Raw genomic sequence first — 26,393 nt, 5'->3', positions numbered from 1 at the left:
AGTGTTTTTAAGGATAATATCCTGTGAAAAATAATATTTTGCTGGCTTTAAAGTCTAAAGGTAATTCTGTACAACTTTTCCCATAACACTGATAAAAAGTCCTGATAGCGTTAGCACTAAGGTACTCCTGAGGAGCTGATCCCACTGCTGCAACAATCTAGGTTGTTCTGGATTGTGCTGCCTGTGAGTCCAGTTCTAACTTGGTCAATGAGTGAAAGCATTGGAGATTGAGTTTTAAAACAAAGTTCATTTAGAACACAGTATCTCTTAGTCTCCAATGTCCTATTCAACTTTATTCTTGAAAGCCCTGATGAGATTCAGACAGGATAACTACAAAGGATGCTGCATGAGGAACCTGCGTAGGAGAGAAAGGGCAGGAAAGGTTGGTGCACAGGATAGAGATCGCTCTGGTAGCTGAGCCCGTGAGCAGTTTATCAATGAGCATGCTTGAGAAGGAACAGAGGGTGATAGGAAAAGTAGAAAGTAAAAATAGGAGCTGCAGTGAATACTCCGAGGAGACTTTAGAAAAGGAAACGCAGGAAGGAAAAACAGAAAGAAGAGCTTCTTTAGTCACCTGCTGTAAGTCCTGGGAATAAACAGAAGGGTTTAATGAAGGAGTAGGAAGTTAGGTTAGTAAATGGAAGACAATGAAGCCCACAGAAAGGTGCACTATAATTATTATAGGACAAAGAAAATGCCCCCCGACACACATAGTAGAGCTCACTATTATGATAGTGATCTTTAAAGATTTATTGTGTTTTTTATTTTTGTGTATATGTGTATGCCTGCAGACCTGTGTAAAACACCCGAGACCCACAGAAGGCATCAAATGTCCTGGAGCTAGAGTTGCTGGCGATTGTCAACCACCTGGTGATTGGAGCTGGAAACTGAATTCCAGTCCTCTGCAAGAGCAGCAAGCACTCCTAACCACTGAGCAACACTCCGGTCCCGGTAATTACCATTTTTAAAAGAAAAGAAAACATCCTGATTGAAGTCAACAAATTCGCAACCTGAGGTAAGTGACTCTTGAGATAATCCTCTGTAGAGTATGACGGAGGACAAAATGTCCAGCTTTAACTGATGCTGTTCTGTGCCTAGAAGACAGGGGCCTTCATAAGAAGACTGTGCTACAGGCCCCTTAGGGCTGATGTTTTTCATCCTGGATCGCTCCCCTTTACTTACTTACTGTCCTTGGCAATCGCTGGCTATTGCCTTCCTCCTCCCAAGCTTTGTCTCCATTTCTGTGAAGACATGGATTCTGATGCGTACCTTTGACCTCGCCAAAGACAAATACAACGAAAGGCATATCTTTATGATTAGGCCGGCATCTCCTGCAAGTGGCACTATTTTGGGGGGGGGGGGCAGGAGGAAGGATTTATTTGGCTCAGATTACAGGCTATATTCCATCACTATGCAGAAGTCAAGGCAGGCAGGGGTAACACCCACAGTTAAGAGCAGAGGGAGTGAATGAACAAATGCTACTGCTCACCGCATCTTCTCCACTATTGCACAGGCCGAGACCCAAACCCCGGAAACAGTGCGCCCATAGCAGGTGAGGTCTTCCTGCCTCACTTAATGTAATCAAGATAAACTCCCTCCTTCCAGAATGCCCACAGGCCAACCTGCTCTAGACAATTCCTCATTGAGACTGTCTTTCCAGGTGATTCTAGATTATGTCAAATCAACAGTTAAAACTAAGCACCACATCCCTGAGCATCACTAACTAACAATCTAAACATCCATTGTCTATTCCCTTTCTTTAGTAGCTATAGCTGAATCATTTTTTAAATTTATTTTATTGAGCTCTACATTTTTCTCTGCTCCCCTCCCTTTATCTCCCCTCCCCTACAACTCCCTCCCATGATCCCCATGCTCCCAATTTATTCAGGATATCTTGTCTTTTTCTACTTCCCATATAGATTAGATTCATGTGTGTCTCTCTTAGGACCCTCATTGTTGTCTAGGTTCTCTGGGATTGTGAATTGTAGGCTGGTTTTCTTCGCTTTATATCTAAAAGCCACTTATGAGTGAGTAATATAATATTTGTCATTCTAGGTCAGGATTAGCTCACTCAGTATGTTTTCTAGATCCATTTGCCTGCAAATTTCAAGATGTCATTTTTTTCTGCTATGTAGTATTCCATTGTGTAAATGTACCACATTTTCCTTATCCATTCTTCAGTCAAGGGGTATTTAGGTTGTTTCCAAGTTCTGGCTATGACAAACAACGCTGCTAGGAACATAGCACATGTCCTTGTGGCATGGTTGAGCATTCTTTGGATAAATACCCAAAAATGGTAATGCTGGGTCTTGAGGAAGGTTGTTTCCTAATTTTCTGAGAAATTGCCACACTGATATCCAAAGGGGCTGTTCCAACTTTTACATCCACTAGCAATGCAGGAGTGTTCCCTTTACCCCACATCCTCTCCAGCATAAGTTGTCATCAGTGTTTTTTATCTTGGCCATTTTTACAGGTGTAAGATGGAATTTCAGAGTTGTTTTAATTTGCATTTTTTAATGGCTAAGTATGTTGAGCATTTCCTTAAATGTCTTTCAGCCTTTTTCAGATTCTTCTGTTGAGAGTTCTCTGTTTAGGTCTGTACTCCATTTTTTTATTGGATTATTTGTTCTTTTGATGACCAATTTCTTGGGTTTTATATATACTTTGGAGAACAGTCCTCTGTCTGATGTGGGGCTGGTGAAGATCTTTTCCCATTCTGTAGGCTGCTGTTTTGTCTTATTGACCATGTTCTTTGCTTTACATAAGCTTTTCAATTTCAGGGGGTCCCATTTATTAATTATTTCTCTCAGTGTCTGTGCTACTGTGGTCATATTTAGAAAGTGGTCTCCTGTGCCAATGAGTGCAAGTGTACTTCCCTCTTTCTCTTCTCTGAGGTTCAGTGTGGCTGGCTTTATGTTAAGGTCTTTGATCCATTTGGACTTGAGTTTAGTGCATGGGGATAGAAAGGAATCTGTTTTCATTTTTCTACTTGTTGATATCCAGTTATGTTAGCACCATTTGTTAAATGTGCTTTCTTTTTCCATTTTATATTTTTTGCTTCTTTGGCAAAAATCAGGTGTTCATAGGTGTGTAGATTAATATCTGGGTCTTCGATTGGTTCCATTGGTCCTCCTGTCTGCTTTTATGGCAATACCAGGCTACTTTCAGTACTGTAGATCTGTAGTAGAGTTTGAAGTCAGGGATTGTGATGCCTCCAGAAGTTCTTTTATATTGCAGGATAGTTTTGGCTATCCTGGGTTCCTATGCTTTTCCATATGAAGTTGAGTACTGTTCTTTCGAGGTCTGTGAAGAATTTTGCTGGAATTTTGCTGGGCATTGCAATGAATCTGTATATTGCTTATGGTAAGATTGTCAATTTTGCTATGTTAATTCTCTTTACCCAAGAGCATGGGAGATCTTTCCACTTTCTGGTGTCTTCTTCAATTTCCTCCTTTAAAGATTTAAAGTTCTTGTCATACAGGTCTCCCACTTGTTTGGTTAAAGTTACTCAGAGATATTTTATAATATTGTGGCTATTATGAAGGGTGATGTTTCTCTGATTTTTTTCCCAGCCCAATTTTCATCTGTATAATGAAGTGTTACTGAATTTTTTGAGTTAATCTTTTATTCCGCTGCATTACTGAAGTGCTTATGATTGTAGAAGTTCCTTGATAGAAATTTTGGGGTCAGTTATGTAAACTATCATATCATCAGCAAATAGTGAAAGTTTGACTTCTTTTCTGAATTGTATCCCCTTGATCTATTTTTGTTGTTTTATTACTGTAGTTAGGACCTCAAGAACTATATTGAATAGATATGGAGAGAGTGGACAACCTTGTCTTGTTCCTGTTTCAGGGGGATCACTGGGGGTTTCTCTCCATTTAGTTTGATGTTGACTGTTGGCTTGCTGTATATTCCCTTTATTATGTTAAGCTATGTTCCTTGTATCCCTTCTCTCTTCAAGACCTTTACCATGAAGGGATGTTGTATTTTGTCAAAGACTTTTTCAGCATTTAACGAGATGATCATGTGGTTTTTATTTTTTTAGTTTATGTGGTGGATTTCATTGACAGATTTTCACATGTTGAACCATCCCTGCATCTCTGAGATGAAGTCAACTTGATCATTGTGGATGATATTTCTGATGTGTTCTTGGGTTCAATTTGCCAGTATTTTAATGAGTATTTTTACATCAATGTTCATGAGTGAGATTGGTCTGTAATTCTCTTTCTTAGTAATATCTTTCTGTGGTTTGGGTATCAGGGTAATTCTAGCCTCATAAAAAGAGTTTGGCAAAGTTCCCTATGTTTCTATTTTGTGGAACAATTTGAGGAATATTAGTATTAGTTCTTCTTTGAAAATCTTGTAGAATTCTGGGCTGAAATCATCTGCTCCTGGGCTTTTTTTGGTTGGAGACTTTTGATGGCTGTTTCTATTTCTTTATCAAAAATTTTTATTCCTTTAGGTCTATTTAATTTGCTTACCTAGTCTTGATTTAATTTTGGTAAGTGATATTTGTCCATTTCCTTTAAGTTTTCCAATTTTGTGGAGTACAAATTTTCAAAATATGACCTGATGATTCTCTGGATTTCCTCCATGTCTGTTGCTATGCCCCCCTTTCCATTTCTGATTTTGTTAATTTGGATATTCTCTCTGCCTTTTGGTGAGTTTGGATAAAGGTTTGTCTATTTTGTTGATTTTCTTGAAGAACCAACTCTGTCTTATTGATTCTTTGTATTGTTTCCTTTGTTTCTATTTTGTTAATTTCAGCTCTCAATTTGATTATTTCTAGTTCTCCTGGGTGAGTTTGTGTCATTTTATTGTAGAGTTTTCAAATGTTCTGTTAATTCACTTGTGTGGGATTTTTCCAGTTCTTTATATAGGTGTTTAGTGCTATGAATTTTCCTCTTAACACTGTTTTCATTGTGTCCCATAAATTTGGGTATGTTATGTGGTCATTTTCATTGAATTTTAGGAAGCCTTTAATTTCTTGCTTGACCCATTGATGCTTTTGGAGAGCATTGTTTAATTTCCATGTGTTTGTGGGCATTCTGAATTAGTGTTGCTGCTGAATTCTAATTTAAGCCATGGTGATCCAATAAGATACATGGGGTTATTCCAAATTTTTTGTATCTGTTGAGGTTTGTTTTGTTACATAGTTGTGGACAATTTTTGAGAAGGTTCCATGAGGTGCTGAGAAGGTATATTCTTTTATGTTTGGATGGAAAACTCTATAGATGTCTGTTAATTCCATTTGGGTCATAATATCTGTTAGTTCCCTTATTTCTCTCTTAATTTTCTGTGTGACAGATCTGTCCAGTGGTGAGAGTGGGGTATTGAAGTCTTCCACTATTAGTGTATGAGGTTTAATGTGTGATTTAAGTTTTAGAAGTGTTTCTTTTACATATGAGGGTGCCCTTGTATTCGGGGCATAGTTGTTCAGTATTGAGATTTCCTCTTGATGAATTTTTCCTGTGACTAATACAAAATGTCCTTATTTGACTCTTTTGACTGATTTTAGTTTGAAGTCTATTTTGTTAGATATTGGGATAGCTACACCAGCTTGTTTCTTAGGTCCATTTGATTGGAAAATTGTCCCCCAACCCTTTACTCTGAGGCTATGTCTGTCTTTGAGGTTGAGGTATGTTTCTTGTATGCAACAGAAAGAAGAATTCTGTTTTTGTATTCAATCTGTTAGCCTGTTTCTCTTTATAGGTGAGTTGACTCCATTTATATTAAGGGATATTAATGACCAGTGATTGCTATCTCCTGTTATTTTAGTTTTCATTTTTGGTGAAGTTATTTTGTGTGTTTTTCTCTTCTTTGAGTTTTGCTTCTGTGAAATCATCTATTGTCTGTGTTTTTGTGGATGTAGCCAACTTCCTTGGGTCGGAGTTTTCCTTCTAGTACTTTGTGCAGGGCTGGGTTTGTGGCTAGGTATTAATTAAATCTGGTTCTGTCATGGAATATCTTGTTTTGTCCTTCTATGTTGATTGAAAGTTTTGCTGGGTATAGAAGTCTGAGTTGGCATCCGTGGTCTCTTAATGTCTGCGCAATACTTGACCAGAACCTTCTGGCTTTCATTGATAGGTCTGCCTTTATATGTTACTGTGCCTTTTTCCTTTGCAGCTTTTAATATTCTTTCTTTATTCTGTATGTTGTGTTTTGATTATTATGTGTTAAGGGGACTTTTTTGATTCCGTTTATTTGGTGTTCTATACAAGCTTGTTCTATATAAGCTTCTTGTATCTTTATAGGCATATCTTTCTTTAGGTTGGGAAAGTTTTCTTCTATGATTTTGTTGAATATGTTTTCTGTGCTTTTGAGTTCTCCTTCTACTGTACTCATTATTCTTAGGTTTGGTCTCTTCATGGTGTCCCATATTTCCTGAATATTTTGTGTTAAGTTTTTGTTAAATTTAATGTTTTCTTTGACTAATAAGTCTATTTCCTCTATTGTATCTTCAACGCCTGAGAGTCTCTCTTCCATCTCTTGTATTCTGCTGTCTATGCTTGCATTTGTGGTTCATGATCATTTTTCAGATGGAGTTCACTGTCTCAAGCCTTCTTCAGCCTAGGTCACTGGGTCATACCCATTTTCACAAATGTTCCTGGTCTGGGCCCACTCCCTCAGAGGTCTCTGGCTTGAGCCCAGTCCTGCAAAGGTCTCTGGCTTCGGCATATTCCCTTGGAGGTCCCAGATTCATACCTGGACACACAGAAGTTCTGGCTTAGTCCTACTCCTTCAGTGGTCCCAGACTCACATTCTACCTGCAGAGGTTTCTGGTTCCTGCCTACTCCTTCAGTGGTTGCTTCCTTGTACTTGTTCCTGTGAAGTTCACTGTCTCCAGCCTGCTTTGGCCTAGGTCACTGGCTCAGACCTGTTTAAATAAATGTCCCTGATCTGGACCTGCTCTGTGGAGGTCCCTGGATTGGGCCCAGTCCTGTAAAGGTCTCTGGCTCTGGCATACTCCCTTGGAGGTCCCAGACTCATACCCAGATCTGCAGAGGTCCTGACTCAGGCTTACTCCCTCAGTGGTCCCAGACTCACATCTGGACCCGCAGAGGTCTCTGGTTCCTGCCTACTCCCTTGGAGGTCTTAGACTCATGCCTGGACCCACGGAGGTCCTGGATCAGGCCTAAGCTGGCACTATCTTATGGGCTGTTTGTACCTATCATAACTCAATTCTGTGAGATAACCATAAAAATAATACACTATCATTTCTCACACTGTAAGAAGAGGTACCGTGATAGCAAAAGACTTTGAGGTTAAGGGGCTGCAGTGAAAGCTCACTGGGTAAGAGCACTGAATTTTCTTGCAGTGGTGGACACTGTTTTAGTTCTTAGTGTGACCATCACAACTTATAAACATCCACACCTCCAGTTCCAGGGGAATCCATTGTCCTCTTATGACCTCCACAAGCACTACACACACATGGTACATAGCCATACTTGCATACAAAATACCTATACACATACATTGAAAAGGAATAAATCTCTAAAACTTTCTCAAGATTCTGATATTAAGAAATATTGAGAATTGTAGCGGAGGAATTTATTTGTGTAGCTCAAACTCATATCATGCATTATATGCTTGTACTTCTTATGAATATGCATCCAAGTAAAATCTCTCACACACCAAAAAGAGTGAGCATGATATAAATATCCTTACAAGAGCACTGATTTCCTTTTGTCCCCATCGACTCTTCACCCACTGAAAACTGTAGTGATCTTTGGAACTCTGGATCATAAGTTAAAATAAGGGTAGTCACCCAGTAATCTATAACCTAGCTTTAGTCTTTAGATATACCATTTATAAAGGTCATTGGTAGCACATAATGTTTTGCTTTTTATGAGAAAAATGAATATCTGATACCAACTCATTTATGGAAACCCAGTTTATAATTGCATACTAATTCTTGTCATATAGATAGATAGCTGGATGTATAGATAGATGGATGGATGGATAGATAGATAGATAGATAGATAGATAGATAGATAGATAGATAGAGTATGACAATTTGTATGCCTAGGTATCCTAGAGAAGTCTGTTCTTAATCAAAACATTGAAAAAAGATGGAAGGGGATGTATAAATAGTCCCAAATATTACAGGACAGACTTGATAGACAGCTATAGAAGTTCCATACACAACAGCAATGGTTCATTCTTTGACCTTATGTTTCCTGTGGTTGGAGTTCTCTGGCATACGCTCATGCCCCACAGCTAAGCATACTGGCACTTCCAGAAGAAAACTGGAAAGAGAAATAATTAGTGAGTAAAGGAAGGAAAGCTAAAAGCAAGTGTTTAAAAAATAAGGAAGAGGTAGAACAAGGTGGGAGAAAGGGGACAATGGATGAAGGAAGAGAAGGTGAATATACATCAGAATGATTTCAGCTAGAACAGCAATGTGGTACCTTAGAGCTGGGGGAAAGAATCTGAGAAAAGACAACTGTAATTTAAATGACAGCAAGAAGCCATGATGGGTGGCCCTTTCAGTTAGGCACATTTGGAAGACAACAGTAGCAAGCTTGAAAAAAAAAAGCAATCACTTCAGAAAGACAAGAATGTCTTGGGCAGGATTGTAGCATTGGTTTGTATATGGGACTCCACAAATAAAATCAGAATCTATGTAAATGTGTGTTCCTCTCATTTTTTTCCATTTATTTTTACTAGGTTGCTCAGAAATGCTAAGCTGGAATATGGTAGATTGGCCATTAGGGATAAGTTGAAAAAAGGTAGCAATAAAATTACAAAGCCCTTGAATTAATCTCAGACACATATCTGTATGTGTCTAAAAACAGGTACACACACTTGTAAATTTTGGGATGAATTACAAGGTACATTGTCTCATTCAGATTGAGACCTGTAATTTGTAAGGTCGGGTCCTTTCTTTTTTATAACTAATTAGGCAGGAATATACCACTGAAGGAGGCAATCTGAAGTAGTATTTGCTGAGTGCCTTGCATGAGCAAGATAACCTGACAAAACAGGATGAATAAAAAGTGATTTAAATGAGGCTAGAGAGATGGCTCAGTAGTTAAGGTCACCTGCTGCTCTTACAGAGAACCAGGTTTGGTTCCCAGCACCTCCAGGGCAGCTCACCATTTCCAGTAGATCTGTGATTCTGATGCCCTCTTCTGGCCACCACGGGCACTGCACAGATGTGATGCATAGATACATGCAGGCAAAACATCCACACATACAAAATAAACATAAATAAATCTTTAAAAAGAACAACCATTCAAGAAATCAAAGTTGTTGTGTCCACACATGAGTACTGCCACAGAGTTCGGTTAAGCTGAAGAAAGAAAGATGTGCTAGCCTATAGAGACTATTCAGCATGGTAGCAGAAAATTTTACAGTGAATCAAAATTTGTGATTCAATGTGATCAAGTATAGGATTATTTAGATCAGCAAACAATAATTAACAATCTTTTCCAGTCATAATCTTTAGTAAATTTTGAACCAGTTTTTAAACAGATTTTTAATTTGAATTTCTAATCTAACTTGACTCAGTATGAGCACGGAGGAATGGCAGATCCAAAGGGTAGCAGCCAGGACATAATAATGTGTGTTCGAGAAAGGGGTTTTATCACACTATGTCTGAACTGCTGGTAGAGAGTTCGTGTGACCCATTGACTTCTGTCCATGGAGCAGGAAGGGAATAGCTATGCACGCTTAACATACGAGTTTCAGACATGTGCCTGATACTCAGCTTTCACAGCCGGAGTCTTCAGCACTCTTCATTGCTAACCACTCTCTGTTTTCGGCATGTGCTCTACACATACTTCCTTTGCTGTCAGCTTCAACCTTCAGTGTGACTCTTTATGCTGTCAATGTGGTAGGCTCTAGAATCCCCTTGAAGAAAACTATCTGTGCAAGATGTTCTAGATCAGATCTTCTAGGTCAGTTATCTGATGTGGAAAGCCTCCCCCCCCCCCCAACTAAATTTTCATGGCCATCGTCCTGGTCCCAGAATGCATAAAAGGGAAAAAGTAGCTGAAAACCAGCCGCCGTGCTACTCTGCTTCCTGACTGTTCCTGTTTCCTACCATGTAGACTGTTGCCTTAAGCTCCTGCCGCCATGACAGTCTCATCATTGTGGAGGGTATGCTTGAACTATGAGTCAAAATAAAACCTAACTTCCTTAAGTTGCTTTTGGTCAGGAATCTTGTCACAGTAAGGAGAAGAGGGGCAGAAACACAGGTAGAATCATCATCTAGAGTGACAAAGCAAACCTCATGCCATGAGGAAAAGCTTAGGTGCGACTGAAACTTCTTTCTTTCCATCTGTAAGGCCAGGCACAATCTCCCTCAGTGAGGGTTGTTTTTCTCTAAGATGCTTGACATCTCAAGGCTAGAGACCTTCGCAACTTCAGTTCTTCATACAATCTTTCCTTAAAGAACGACTTATATTTTTAAAGTATCAGATATGTGATTATGAGTTGATGAAATCAACACAAAAGAGCAACCTTACATAATCTGTGTCTACACAATTTGCTTTATTAAAATCATACTGACATAAGCATGTTTAATAAACATAATTAGTATAAGCATGTTTAGATTTCTGGATAGAACTGGATTTATGCTAGCTGATTCTCCATTGTCTAAAAATATGATGTCAGATGGTCTTGTTATTTTTCAAACATAGTTTTCCAGTCCTATCTTCTTTCTCACTATTGTCTTCATCTATTTCTTATACTCTTGTCTTCATAGTTCCTGGCCATATACTTTCTATTCTCTAAAGCTTGTTTTATGATGATCCTTCTGTCTTAAATGTCTTTTCAATCTCATTTTCAATATAACCAAGATCTTACAGAATCTACATAGTCCACACAGTCCTGGGCATTTCAAAGGTCTCCTGATTCATTCGTCAAAATTAGCTCTTCCTTTTAGGGTATATAACATGTGTATTTAATACAGTCTGATATGCTTCAGAGTTAATTGTCTATATATATATATATATGTATATATATATATTCAAGAACTTGAAAGTATCAATAATTTTACATATTATTGATACTTTCAAGTTCTTGTAAATGAACTTATATATTTTTTTCCACTTTTAATTTTTTCCAGTCCATAGTATTTGCTTTTCATACAAGTACTTAAAACCTACTGATTGGATATATCAATGGCTTCTTCTTCCAGACACACGGATAATGTCCAGGGTTTTATCAAGCTTTAAATGCCTTCATGCATCTATAGAAAGGTATTAACTGGTGAGATAGCTCACACGGTAAATGTGCTTGCTTGCCAAGCCTGACAATCTTTATTCACTCTCCAGTGAGCCCACGAGGTGGAGGGAACAAACTCACTCTGCACATTGTCCTCTCCCTTTCATCACAATAAAATGCAGCTATTAGCTTTGATCTGACTCGGTAAGCACTGGGGAAAAAATACCTCAACATTCTCAGGGGCATACTATACCCAACCTCTGGGTCAGAAAGGGATTAGCGCTAAATCCCCTGTTACACTAAAACCCCAACAAATCTGTCTTTAATTTTTATTTAATGCAGTTTACACTTGATCCAGGAGCCCCTTCAGATCTGTGAACTATTTGTCATCTTACATGTATCTAGAGGCTTCACAGAGACATGAACATGAGTGACATTCTCTTGGTACAGCCTAGGGATCAACCGAAATATCACATACCAGAGAGTTAAAAGTCAGGCCCAGGCTAATGTTGATCCCTAAAGCAGGAGCTGGGACTGTAGCTTTCATAGATTCAGAAAATCAAACCCAAACACATGCAGATCCACAGGTTTCCCTTGGCTGTGGCTTCCAGGGTACAGGTGGGGGAGCTATTTAGATTCTGTTCTCAATTAATTAAGCTAGAAACTGTGGTAAATAAACAGTTTAAGTATATTTTATACCCCCCAAACAGTTCTCATATCACTGAGAAGCAGCTGCTTCAGGATCACAGATGGCTCACAGAAGCATGGGCTGAACGAGCATCCTGGGATTTGGCAAGGGAGTTCCCAACCACCAGAAAGAAGGTAGGATATACTAACGAAATATGTATTACATCTCATCTCATATATAGTAACCGTTACATAGCTGTTTACTCCTAATTGAAACACTCCATCCCTGGAGGAGTCTTGTTAAGACCCAGAAAGTAAACAAAACTTAGATGGTTTGGGATGCAAGCAACTTGGAAGTCTCTAGAAAGTCTGAAACTCGTAAGTTACCAGATGCCCTCTTGGAGGTTGTTTAAGCACTAGTGACTTCTGGGAAGAAGAGACTCTCCACCAGCCAAGCTGCTCGCATGCTGTTCAGGAGCTTCAGGGATGTAGCTGATGGGAGTCCTCGCCATAATGTGGGCTTATTGGTGATAGAACTGCCCTTGAGTCAAGCATGTGCCTGTAACTCTTCACCCATGCCTTTAAACAAGCCCAACAAACTTGCTGATTTTTCAAGTCTGACTTACATCAACTGTTACTTTGTCCTTTATTTGATGGCATATCTGGGGCGAAGAGATATTTGTTCATGTTTCCCCCAGGAAGTCACACATCAGTAATACAGAAGAAAAATATTCATAAAATGACACAGGCACTATGCTCATCATGATTCTATAAACATGAGAACTTCTTAGTATTCTTTTTCCAGAAGATGAAGAAACGGTCAAATGTCCTCATTAACACCTGACAAATCCAGAATCCATACACAGTTCTAAATGACCTTAAACACTGATGTACCCTTTGCAGAGACTACATATGGCAGAGACATTGATACTGACCACAAGGCCTTTGGAAAACCATCAACTATAGTGACTGATAACAAGAGGGAACTAAGATGCTCAGTGAAAAAGAATGTTCTGACTGGCAATACATACTTATTATAGTCATTTATAGGAAAAGTGTGCAATCATGTCTAATGATGAATCAGTACAATACATATAAAAATAAATGTATACAGGGCATAAAATACATTTATTTTGTATTATTATATACATAATATTTATTTATTAATATGTATGTATTATGTATATAATACAATTGATTGAAGTTCAATACATATACATAATCAGATCTCATTATTTCCAAAATTCCAATGATCATAAGCTAGTCTGTTTTATGATACACTAATAGAATATCACAGGCTACCTTAATTATAAACAACAGAAGATTCTGGCTTTCAATTCTGGAGGCTGGAAGTGCAAGAACATGGTGCTAATATCTGGTCTTTGTAGTTCATTTTAATATTAGAACGGGGGAAATGAGTGCAAAATCATAGAGAGCATGTGAGCTCAGATCCCTGCTACTTGTAATCTTGCTAACTCCATCCTGGTGACTCAACTCTCATGACCTCATCTAACGCTAAGTACTGCCCAAGGGTCTTCAGCTATCATCAGCACATGAATTCTGGATCAAGATTTCAATACATGAACTTTTGGAGGGACACATAAGATGTAGCAATGGTTATATATTCATTATCTTTGGAGCAGTAAGTACTTTATAAAGCATCTGGCTGAGAATATCTTCAAATGTTGAACATCAAACGTTGACCAATAGGGCCTGGTTCTACAGAATCTTGGAATGTTTTATTTCGTTCTGACCCCTCTCTGTAAATTTAATGATTAATCTCGATTATCAGCTTGATGGAACCTAGAACTACCCCAGAGATGGGCTTCTGGGTAAGTCTGTGGGGGATAATCTTGATTAGGTTAGTTAAAGTGAGATGTGTCTACTGTTAGGTGGCACCATTCCCTAGGCTAGGATTCTGGACTATATAAGAAGAAAAAGGTGAACTATGTATAAGCATTAATTGTTTTCTGTTTTCGTTTGTTTGGTTTTTTCTGTAGCTACGACACGATGAGCTACCTCAAGCTCCTGCTACTATGGCTGCCCCACTATGATAGAGACTTGCGATCATGATCTGTGAGTCAAAAAAATAAAGTTACTTCAGGATATTTTATCACAGAAACAGGAAAATTAATTAATCTGGAAATCCACTACCATTTTCAAAATTCCATGGACTGAGGTTGAAGCTGGACTAGATAAAATAACTCATCCATATAAGTTCCCTTTTCATCCTGTTTATGACGTGGTAGTGATCATGTTCACCTTACGCAGATAGTTTACTTTTCAACTCATTTAATTTAAGAAGTGAACGGTATTGGTACTTAGTAAAATACTAAAATTCAGTGCCTCCCCCAAAAGAACTCCTTTAAGGAAAGCAAAAGCCAATCAATCCTCATTATTTAGAAAAGTTATATTTTAATTTTTTAAATTAAATTTCCCATATACTGGTGTAATTCAGTTTACAGCTGTTGGAAACAGCTTTATGAGTGAAATGAGAAATCAATGAAGGTTTTCTAACCAAATCACAAAACCAGCACCACCGTCCTGCCCCGGTGCCTAGGATTTCCTACACAGCTGTCACTCTCTACAACTTAGAGTACTTAACAAGGTAAACATCTACAGATTTCAGTAATCGATGTTACACAATTTAGTTACATGAAAAACAGAGGGAGAAAGATGGGAATAATGTTGATAGAGAGGAGGATAATGAATCAGAGGTTTAAACTTCTGCCCTCAGCAAAGCCTATAAGGAAGATAGCATTACAGCATAGAGTCAAGTTTAGCTTTAGGTTCATTCCATGGGGCATTAGATAAGAGGGGACCAGGAGAGAAAATGAATAGCCTTGTCTCTACAATAGGATGACTTCGTGTTGTTGGTAACACAGTGAATTTCCAGGGAGACAAAGTTCTTCGTCAAAGCATGAGGTGAACAAAGACAAAGTAGCTCCCCAATCAAGACAATGAGATTTTTGTAGTTGAGAATTCTCCAAAATATGTTGCCTGTCTTTTGACATGAGTAAAACATGCCGGTAGAAGGAATCAATGGCTTTGCATCAGGAAGCTTTGTAAAGTGTACCACAAATAATAAAAACCCAGTGAAAGATATTGGGGTTCAACCTGAAGGTCAGAAAAGCAAAGCAGCCAGTCACTGCAGAGCTCTTACCTCTATGAAATCTTCAAACTGAAAGAGAGCGACTTACTATCTTTATATTCCTCCCTAGGGCTGGGATTAAAAAAGTGTACCACCACCACCTGGCCTCTATGGCTAACTAGTGTAGCTGATGGAATTCAGATGTGTGCCACTACTGCCTGGCCTATATGGCTGACTAGTGTAGCTGTTTTGCATCCTGGTCTTCAGGCAAGTTTTATTAAAATACAAATAAAATATCAGTACAGGGAAGTGGACCCTCAAGCTCTGAGCAGAAAATCTCTACTACTGAGGGCCCAGACACTGCAGCCCATCACCATTTGTCAGGCCTGCTTGTATTTTATAGCTAAAAGAAGGTTAGGAATCAAGACCATGAAATACCCATAGGGGATTGTCTCTTTGTACTGGATAGTGACATTTGAATAGCTAATGTGATTAACGTCAATGTTTGCACTGTTTGTTGAGACAATATTAATAGCTAATATTTACTGAGGACTTAGTAGCTATTGGGTGCTGCTCTAAGCACTTTACATGGTTTAGCTCATGTAATCCTCCCAGCAACCCTTTGCGATAGGTGCTGTTATTATCCTTATTCAACACACGAAGAGACAGATACAGAACTCAACTTCCCAAGGTCATACACATTAACCAGAAAACATTTTCCTCATATAAACATGCAAAAAGTCACACACGAAGTTACCCGAAGAAAGAACGATTAATAAAATCTCAGCGAGACAAATTGGGGTTTGACTTGAAGATCTGAAAAGCAAAGCAGCCCAGCCACTGGCTCTCACCTTGATCTCAGTCTGAAATGGTGATCTTATCTCCAGGTATCTCAGAATGAGACTGAGACAGAGAGTGAGACTGAGACCGTTTTATATTCCTCTCTAGGGCTGGGAGTAAAGGCATGTGCCACTGGGATTAAAGACAGGCACTGCCAGGTTTCTATGGCAAACTAGTGTGGCTAATGGGATCAAAGGTGTGATTATTGTAGCCTGCTCTGTAAGGCTGGCCAGTGTGACTGTTTTACTCTCTGAACTTCAGGCAAGCTTTATTTATTAAAATAAAAATGAAATTCCACTACAGATATCCTTACTAATTCAAGACACAGCCGAGAGTCCTCTTAACCTGATGCTCTCAACCATTCATTGTTATGACGCCTTGTTCACAGACGTAACTCCAAGGACTTATTCAGGATGAGGTAACCCCAACTACTTATTCAGTAGTCGGTCAATAAATGTTGACTAGATAGCTTGCTTACTTAATTTTTTTTTGACATCTAAAACAATTTTAAGGGTTTTTCAAAAGCTGGAAAACTCTGCCTTCATTGTTAATGATAGCATCTATCACTTCTTAAACCCATTAATCTGTCTGCCTGCCAATCTCTCGCTACTGTGATAAATGATACGTCTTTTATATTAACATTTTATCCAAGGACCTCGATATGTGCTGTGAGCCCAATCCTACTCATATAAAAATATCCATGCGTTCTGGAGCGTGCATTCATTCCAGCAGATTCCGAGGCTTCATCTACAGCTGCAAACTGGCAGGCAGCTCTGAACCCCGCTGCAGATGTGTTTTGCTTGACTGGTAGCATTAAGAGTTCTGTTTGTTTGCTTGAATGTGTGTAGCAGGCCAGTCTTTCTTTGCAAATAAAGCTGATCTACACATTTAGCTATTTGTTTGATTCCCACAACGTTGTTTAAACTTGTGATTCCTCTAGTGTGTAGGTGCTAAGGAACCGACTAGACTAAATGAAAATTTCTGAGTTTCTGGATTTCACAACATATATAGCTAATTCTTTACAAAGGTAGTTGCCTTCCAGGCAGATAAGTGTTATTCTAAGTCTTTCCTTCTCTCTCTCTCTCTCTCTCTCTCTCTCTCTCTCTCTCTCTCTCTCTCTCTCTCTTTCTCTCTCTCTCTCTCTCTGTATTTGTGTAGGGGGCAGTGTGTGTGTGTGTGTGTGTGTGTGTGTGTGTGTGTGTGTGTGTGTAGTTCTGAAGCACTTTTAAAAGCCTCCAAAGGACAGGCAACCCTTCAGGTATCCAACAAAAGAAATGCTGTATCAAGTACTATGACTCTGACTTTCCTCATTTGGCCCATGTGCTCTCTGCTGAGTTTTTCATGCTTCATCTCTTGTAAAGAAATGATATTTGTTCAAAGTCTTAATGTTGATTATTCTTAAAGTCTTCCCCAGCATGGACAGAAGGGAGGCAATCTGGAGGTGAGCCACAGCCATGTGAGCTGGGTGCCTGCAATGAGAGGCTCCAACTTCTCCATGACAGCTGTCTTCTATCCATCTGATCTCTTGGATTCTGCTTCTGGGTCAATGTGGCAGTCAGCAGCCAGATCTCTCTTATTGCCCTACTGTTATGTACAGCCTGGATTTGAACTATACCACAATGTAGGAGTTCGAATCAATATACCTTACAATAAGGACATGTATGTGCTATTGAGAATTTCTACTTCTTCCTGTGGCTCCATTGATGAGATTTCTATACGTAGGCTCATGAGAGAGCTAATTAGAGAAGTAATGTCGGGCCTCATCACTGGTGGGGTAGCCATGCCCACCTTCCAGACAGAAGATTTTTTTTTTTGTTGCTTTGAGGGTGTTGTTTTGTTGTGTTTGTTTTTTCTGTGTCTCCCCTCAGCACACTCCTTGTTCTGGGGTTGGTTTGGGGGAGTCTGGAGCATTTGCTTAGGATTACAATGAGTAAACCTCAATGGATATAACTGATAAAGGGATTTACCCCTCAGAAACTCCTCTGCCTCAGGAGAGACGCATGCTTAGTTCTCACTTTAATGTAGAGCCACATCATCTTAGAAAAAGCTGAGCTCTTCTTTCTCCTATTGCTATCTTTGAGCCTGAATCATTTTAGATAAAGTATATTCTTGTGCAATATTAATTTAAGATATATTACATTTGTTTATATTGTGGAACATTTGTTTAATGATGCAAAGATGTGTCACTTTGCCTGCCTAAAACACCTAATTGGTATAATAAAGTGTTGAGCAGCTGATAGCTTGGCAGGAGGTGGGGCTGAAAGGCAGAGAGAATAAATAGGAGAAGTAAAGAAGTAAAGAAGAGCCATAAAAGGAGAAGGAGAGGGGGACATCGGGGGCTAACCATCCAGCCAGCTATGGAGTAAGAAGTAAAGAAAAGTATATAGAATAGAGAAAGGTATAAGCCCAGAGGCAAAAGGTAGATGGGAAAATTTAAGTTAAGAAAAGTTGGCTAGAAACAAGCCAAGCTAAGGTCAGACATTAATAATGAAGAATAAGTCTTTGTGTGTGTGTGTGTGTGTGTGTGTGTGTGTGTGTGTGTGTGTATGTATGGGAGATACCTGGCAGGCCCCCAAAGAGTAAAACAAAACAAAATGATGACAGTATATATTAGCTTCAATCCTGACTATAAAGATTGGTCTTCCTAATGCCCGAGTAAGACTGGACAATTCTTACTCACCCTGTTAGTTGGAGCTTCCTTTATACTCTGCACAAAGGCTGAAATAAATATGGAGTCTTTCTATGAACCCTTCCCCAAAAGCATGCAGCCCAGATTCCTGCACCTTGGCTCTTCAGATCCTACTCAGGGTTCCCCAAGAGCCAGTGCTGTTCCCACCCACACTTGCCCCTCTGGGCAGGGCCCCCCCCCCCACACACACACACATGTTCTCTTTCTCCAGTGCAACTCCTACTCCTTTGGGAGTTTGCTTTGTTTGACTGTTAATGATGTTAATCGCTGGTGGTACCTGCTGAACTAACAATTTCACAGTTTGGTTTTCTTGATAGAAGAAATGTCTTGAGACAACACCTTGTCCCAAAGGCAGACAAAGCTATCTTGTACGTGGGTCATGTTGACACTGAGATCAGCCTACGCCTTCATTCCCACATTTGCAATGCAGCTGCTCTGTTTTGCTCACCACACGGACTGCTTCCTATGACATAAACTGACTCGGCAGGAAAAGGGTTGATGGAGAGACTCACAGCTGTACCTCTGTCTCCAAAGTTCCTTCTTGCCTCTTTTATACTTAAAATCAAGCAGAAGCCAACATCTCTCACCCAGAGGAAAGTGTAGTTTCTGAATAATATCATTGTAATCTGATTTTAGGATGGAATTTTTTCCTTTTCTTTTACTTGGGCATTGAATGAAATACTAGCTAACCCCAAGGAGACATGCCAATACAATGAGCAACTTAAATCAATGGAGGATTTACTGTCTAGGGATACAGGAAAAGGAAAGGGGGGAGGAAGTGGAGCCCTAAGCTACAGAAAGGAAGGAGTGTGTGTGAGGGCAGGGGGCATCTCTTTTACTTTGGAATACTGCATCATCAGTCTCAGACTAATCTGAGTTTTGTTTTCTAACAACCCAGAATCAGGAATGATATAAGGAAAAGAAAAAAAAAAAACAAAAAACAAAAAACCTTGGCACCTCAGCCAGCTCATCCCTGTAGCAGTATCCGGGGTAAGGTGCCAGCACTTTTTCTTCCCTCTTTGTGAACTGAAGAGGTGCTGTGAGGGCAAAACTCACTGAACCAAGGCAAACTGCAGTGGCTGGAAGTGTGTCCCTAAAATACCCCAAACAAGAGGTTGTCTGTGAGGACATCAGCCTAAGACCTGCAAGAGCAACAAGGCCCCCTTGGGAGGAATGATCACCCTAGAGTCTTAGTCTTAGCCCTGGCTGGGTTGGACACCCCATCACAATGGCATCTGTTTCCAGCTGCCTCCAAAGTGAGTTTTTTGCAAAGAACCCTACTTCTCAAGCAGGTAACAGATAGGAGAAACAGCAAAACTCCATGGTGGGAAAGCTATACTGCTTTAAAGAAAGCAAGTCCTTGACAGAAAGCAATAATGAGCTTTAAAAGGGAGAGAAACGGGAAGGGAAGCTTTGCAAATAAGAGCTCTGGGATTAAACAGTCAAAAGTACTAGTGACACCCGCAGCTTTGGAGATGTGCTGAGATGAGAATAAGTACCTGAATGTTTGGTTAGAAAGCTGGACTCCTAGGAGCCTGCCTGGTTATGTGTGTCATAACCTGCTTTTAATATCCTCTGAAGATATATCTTGAGAGAAACTGAGGTTCTTTACAGTCACGCGATTACAAAGAAGTGCCAGGGTGACATCCACTCTGGATAGGCAAAAGGCAGAGAACACATCAGAGAGATGGGGACCCGCTCTGGTACTTTTCCATCAAGAGCCAATCACAAGCAGGATTGATTTCCTCTTGTAGGACAGACACAATGACAGTGCCGTATGAAATGTGCCTGCTTTTGTCATTGGGAGTATTTTTAGAATTGCCGTTGCCTGTCATGACTCCCCTAGTAAGGCAGATTCTCTATACAAAGTATAAAGCAAACAAACAAACAAACAAACACCTCAGTTTTCTTAAATGACTCATTCAAGGTCACAAATGAGCTAATATATAAGAAATAAGAATTCCTCTAAGTTCAATGTTTTATTACAGCTTTTTACTCCTACTGGATAAATCTTATATTGAGGGTATCTTATGAATAGAACTAATTTAGAAGGGTTTATCCTGATGTGGAATTGAGAAAAAGGAGCTATAATAGAGGGCTATGAAGACAGGGGCCTCCTCGACTTTCACAGAGAAGGTAAGATTGCTGCAAAGGATGAAAAGGGGGCAAGTTAGTAAAAATCATGGGGTCAGAACTTTAAATGGAAAGTTCTTTAAGTAGAAAGACAAAGAGAAATCCAAGGGGTAAAGTAAATAATCATAAAACAATCAAAGACGCAAATATGGATATAAATCTATTTCAACACAAACTTTTCAAAACTAAGCATTAGAGTATTTTGTTCCCACTCATTTCTGTTTCAACATTTCCCCCTTCAGCCCAAAAGATCTGAAGAAATATACTTACTGTATATTAAATGAATGTTAGAAACTAAACTTAAAATTTCATTAGAAAAAAATCCATTTCCCTTAAGTATCCTCATCTTTCCTTAATATTTTCATTTAAAAAATAAACGAAGGCATTAGTCATTCATCCCTCAATTGCAGGTTGGCCTCTTGGTTTCATTCTCTGCAATGGGCTCATGCCAAACTTTCCCAAGCTTGCAGCCATCATCGGTTCTCTTCCTGAAGCTCAAAAGCTAAAAACTCTGGTCATCCCTGGTCATGAGCATTTGGGCCACAGCAAAACAAGAACCATGGCGCCCTCATACAAAAGCAGCTTTCCTAGCTCAACTTGATTGCTTGGGAGAAAGGACCTTGATCCATGCTCACACCCACCAGTGCTATTTCACTGGGAAGAAGCAGATATTGTGTACACTAGTTCACTGGTCCAGAATCAAACCCATTCTGAGAGGCTGTCAAGAAAGAGACTGTGAAGGTGGGAAGCTCTGTGGTGACCTGGGGAGGCCGGTTTTATTACCCACACTCGTCCAGCAGTAGAACCCCTGACCAGGCCTGCAGTCGTCCACACCTGGGGGTCTAGGGTCTGCCTTCTAACACTGCCTCCACTGTGCTCTCTTGCACCAAGAGACTGTTTTTCACCTCTTTCCTATTTGGCATCCTCAGCAGAAGTGTCTGACTTGATGAGCTGGGATGTAAGCACAGAAAGCCTACGAGAGAAGCAAGCTAAAATCCACAAACCACCAGGGAAATGTTCACCAGTACTCCAGTCAGCATCTTTGAGTTCCAGAGGGGCAGAATTCACATCAGTGGTAGAACTCGAAGGCAAGGATCTGTCTGAAGCACCATGGTAGGACCAAAGCCGTCCTTGACTTTCAGTCCAAATCCCTCTCCTTGCTCAAGTGCAGCTCTGGGGCAAAAGAGACCAACTTGCCATAGATGGGGCTCAGCTCGGCATCCCATGACAAATCTTTAATAGAAATGGATGCCTACCTCACTCCACATTATGTTTTAATTCCCTGTGTGATAGAATGAAGCTAACAAGGAGAGGTCTACGGTGTCACAGCAGGTGACAGCTCATAGCTTTTTCATAATTTCAAATGGCTACTGTAGTTTAGGGGTAAACAACTTCTCCCAGGTACTTTTGAAGCCAGTCACTCTGCCAACTGTCTGAAGACAGGGTAATTGTCACTCTTCTTCCCATAACTTCTTGTTTTCATATCAGTGGCTGGCAGGTTTATCTGCTCCAGAGCAGCTTCTGAGCCACGTCAGTGACACTGACTACATCAGCGAGAGCAATTGGAAGGGAGGAGACTGTCACTGCCAACAGCAAGGGGAGAGAAAATTCTAGCCTTAGGGATAAGATGATTCTTCTGTCTTTCTCTCTACGTAATAGGCATGGCTTCCAGGGACCTCAGACATTATGAAGTTTCATCACACCTTCTTAAGGTTTGGGATACAAGCGCATTAAATTTCATTTCCAAACCCCTTGTTGTAGACCTGCGCTTACTTAAGAAGCAGTAAGTTTCAAATGTGTCAGAGTATAGAACACTCTAAGTATCTAAAGCTACACCAAGCACACCTAGACTGCCTTCTAGCTCAATTCAGGCCGTCAATAAGTCTAACTACTTTCACTGTTGGCACTAGTGTAATCCACATGACACCATAATCACCCACAATTTGATTAGGATCCGTGGCACAATGCTACTCCGTAGTTGATCTTTAAAGTAGATGTAAAAGCCTCTGCCCTCTGAGACAGCAGTCCTTTAAAGTTCATAGATGCAGAAGGATGATTCTGTCCCATTGCCAAATAGTCACCTCTGGTCCAACACAATGTAAGGAGACAGACACATGGCCAATATTGTTTTAAAAGATTCTGTTTGTGAGGAAGAAACAAAATGCTTAATGCAGAAGGGAGTGAGTTCAAAACGAAACACCTTGTACAGCACAAATATATATTCACAGGTGAAAACAGGACCCTGCCAGAAAGCACAGTGATTCGTGACTCTCTGAAAAACCAGCAATGCCAAATTTTTGTGGAAAGATCAGCTTATGATTTCCAAGTTCCTATAAGATGTTTCATCTAATTCATAGCTAATGATGGACAGAGTCAAATTCAGAAAGCTGTGGGGTTTCGTCTGCGTGCACTCCTGACATTCTAACTTCTGGAGCAAGCCCCACAGCCTCACTGGGAGTTCAGCTTACCATTACATAATGACAACTACCAGTAACTTGCTGGGCAGCCACAGCCAAGCCATTTGATTTCCTGCACCTCTCTCTGTTCCGAGTAGGAATAAGATGAAGATCATAAGCTGCTTTGCAGGGCGAAGAACTAAGAACACGCCTAAAACAACACTTTGTACGATTACAGTGAAGAAAGAATTGATTTTTTTGTCATACTGAGAGACATTCCCCCACAGGGTGACCTCAGTTCTCCCTTGAAGCTGTGCAGATGCTAAACGTTCGTTATCAGGGCTCTGGACCGGGGGGTGCCTGAACCTCACAAGGTCTCTAGTTTGCTTCAAAAGGTGTCCATACACTCCAGTCTCCAGGAGGCTGGTGACACAAAGCTTGAGAACCACTGCTATCCTAAGCCTTGGCTACAGGTGTTCTCTCATACAGGAACACTGCCCAGCACCGAAGCAAAGCCTGGGAAGATGGCTACAGAAGCCAAGAACAGCAGCTTAGAGGAAGACCTGAAGAAAGCCTCAGGTCCCTAACCTTAACTTCTTCAGTCACGTCTTCAGGATGCCCCAATCTGTCCAAGGGGGATTTCCTCAGTTACCAGTGCCTAGACTGTTTCCTAATAACATTAGTAAAACAACAGCAACATGGAGTGAGAAGGCCCCGAACTAGAAGTTCCTGCTCTGTCAGCCATTCAATACTGAAGACACCTGTTGGAGGGGAAGCCGAAGGGTCCCACAGGACTCTGGGAAGGACAGATGGATAGCTTGCCTGGCAGACATTATTCCGTGTAGTGTACAAATGAACCAGGGAGGAGTGGAAGAGCTTCTGACCTTTCGGAAGTATTAGGAGGGTGGTGGATCCTTCCCAAACAAGACCCAAGACTGAGCCTTGACCAAGAAATTGTGCTTGAAAAAAACAGACAACAGAAGAAGGGGTGCGGAAAATAATCAGGACACTCTTCACAGAGGGAGGGAACGTTCCAAAAGATGGACATAAGTGAGGTTATCGTCCTCTGTGACCAGGTCAGGAAGAAGCAGGGTGCTCATAAAGAGGACAGTGTGAGACGAGAATTTCATTCTCATTTTTCAGATCTAGGTGGCTCGCATGAAATCACTTAGCACTTATAAAGCATTCTGCAGTTTAAAAATATTATGGCATTCACAATCTCATTTCGTTCTCATCTGCCTGGAAATGTTAGTTCTGTTTTCTTCCATTTTATACAAGAGGAAACTGAGGCTGGGTAGAGAGGATTATGTGATCCGCTCAAGGTCACGTGGCTGAAATCAGCCCTAGGAAGCAACCAGGTGCCCCTCGCCCTTCAAAGTGGTCGTCCACCTTGAAGCGTTAACTCCTCAAGGAGAAAGCTGACATAGCTGCACTGGACTTCGCCCTGCTCGCGAAATTTGGGATGGAGCATTGCCCTCCAGTGCCAAGAAGGGGACCTGATGACGCGGAGCCACAGACCGGGATTTCCCTATTCTGCAGGGTTCTCGGGAGCCTGGAGCAGAAGCCTTGGCTCTCACACACCCGCGGGTGAGACAAGTAAGGCTTAACAGCAATTTCTGGATAGAGATTTAAAGAGAGAGGAGAGGGACAGGACTGGGTGAATTCCCTTCTGAGCGGTCCCAGTACTGCCACCAAGAGCAGGCATCGGTTTCTGGACTTGGCTTCCCACTCTTGCCCCTACCCCACTGGCTTCTTTCTTGGTGGTCCCCTAGAGCCCGAAGGCAGCTGGAACATGGAAAGGGACCTGGCAAAGTGTGGAGGTGACAGGAGGCCGGTCGTGTAGCACCTCTGATCTTCTAGGTCTGAGCAATCATAAGCCAAGCCCAGCTTGAAGTTTGGGCATCAAAGGTTTCAGACCAAGTAGCGAGTTGCCCCGAGAGCGAGTCGTCCCGGGTGGGAGATCTGAGAGTGAGAGGTGGCGGCCGGGAAAGAGGGGAAAGGCTGGAGAAGGTGCCATTTCCCAAGCCCCTTGATAGGTGGCTGGTCCGTCTCTGCAGCCCGCGAGTGCGGAGAAAGCGCCCCGCACCGCGGCGCAGCGCAGCCCCTCCTCGCTGCGCCGCGCTCCTCCCCACCTGCCCGCCGCCTCGCCCGCCCGACCGCGGAGACTCACAGTCCGCAGGAACTGGATCTCATCCTCGCCTCCTTCTCCGGCTTCGGCCATGGCTCCCCAGTCGTGCGCGGCGCCCCACTTCGGGCGCCTCTGTTTCCCCCAGGCAGCGGCGTGCGCTGACTGCCGCTCTGCCGTTGCTCTTTCTCCTCCTCGTCGTCCTCCTCCTCCCGCTCCTCGGTGAGCCTCGGCAGCGCCGAGCTAATCCCCGACCATATAGGGAGCTGGGCTAACACTTGACTGCACTGCAGAGCGCCAATGCCAGGCGAGCAGCCCGCCCACCCCTCTCCCCTCTCGCCCCAGCCAAGTGCGCGGCCGCCGCGGACTCCGCGGACAGCGCAGCGCGGCGCGCGCCAGGCGGGTGTGGGGCAGAGCCAGGGACCCGGGCCGGCGCGGTGGAGCCTCCCCCGCACCGCACCGCACCTCACATTCAGTGGAGACGCGCGCCCCGCGGCGACGGGAAGATGGCTCTTACACAAAGGCCAGTTGCTTAGATTCGCTGTCCCCAAATTTGTCCACTTTGCGTGTGTGTGTGCGCGCGCGTGTGTGTATGTGTGTGTGTGCGTGTGTGTGTGTGTGTGTGTGTGTGTGTGAGAGAGAGAGAGAGAGAGAGAGAGAGAGAGAGAGAGAGAGAGAGAGAGAGTTGATTTCCTATTTGCGTTGGAGTGCCCATCTAAATAGAACATGGTGTTGACCCACCACCACCCGTGGAAGACTCGGTAGTTTGGGTGTGCCTTGGTATAACATACAGCAAGGAGAGAAGGGTGCTATGACTGTTCATTCAAGGCAAAGTTTGTAACTCACCTTTAGAGAACCCCTTCACTCTTTAAAATTTGATAAGGGGGGTGCGATAATCAGAATGCACATTACACATGCGTGAAGTTGTCAACTAATAAACTCAATAAACGTTTTTTAATATATAAATGATATATATATGATATATGATAAGGACGGACACACTACACCTCCGCTGAATAAAGATGAAGTAACCCCCAAGGTGCTTCAGGGGGCTCCCATTTTGTCCTTGATTTGGAAGTTAGATGACATCAGAATCTTGCCTTTTGTGAGCATTTTTACCCTTGTTTTGCTCTTTCGATTGCCAGTTCCGTGCACTCTGAGAATGAGCATATACAATAGGTCCTAGAAGGCTAACACTCACCCACTCAGCCTTGCAAGTCGTTTATGTAGGATTTGGGAGCAGTCTTATTGGTCCTCGGCAGACTCAAAGTGCAGGATGCCCCTTCTGTGTGCTGGTCAAGAAGTTTCCTGGCAAAA

General features: G+C 41.5%; 1 protein-coding gene across 1 annotated transcript in view; it reads right to left on the bottom strand.

The window, feature by feature from the left end:
- The window catches only part of Ryr3 (ryanodine receptor 3), a 526,065-nt gene extending 500,719 nt beyond the window's left edge, over positions 1 to 25,346 (bottom strand). Inside the window, exon 1 of the mRNA XM_057780394.1 lies at positions 25,122 to 25,346. Coding sequence (XP_057636377.1) covers positions 25,122 to 25,172 — 51 coding nt within the window. The 5' untranslated portion in view covers positions 25,173 to 25,346. The remainder of the gene's footprint in view (positions 1 to 25,121) is intronic.
- Positions 25,347 to 26,393: the final 1,047 nt, after the last annotated feature.

This window comes from Chionomys nivalis, chromosome 9 (assembly GCF_950005125.1).
Source record: "Chionomys nivalis chromosome 9, mChiNiv1.1, whole genome shotgun sequence".
Classification (NCBI taxonomy): Eukaryota; Metazoa; Chordata; class Mammalia; order Rodentia; family Cricetidae; genus Chionomys; species Chionomys nivalis.
This window is presented reverse-complemented; position numbering and strand designations above follow the sequence as displayed.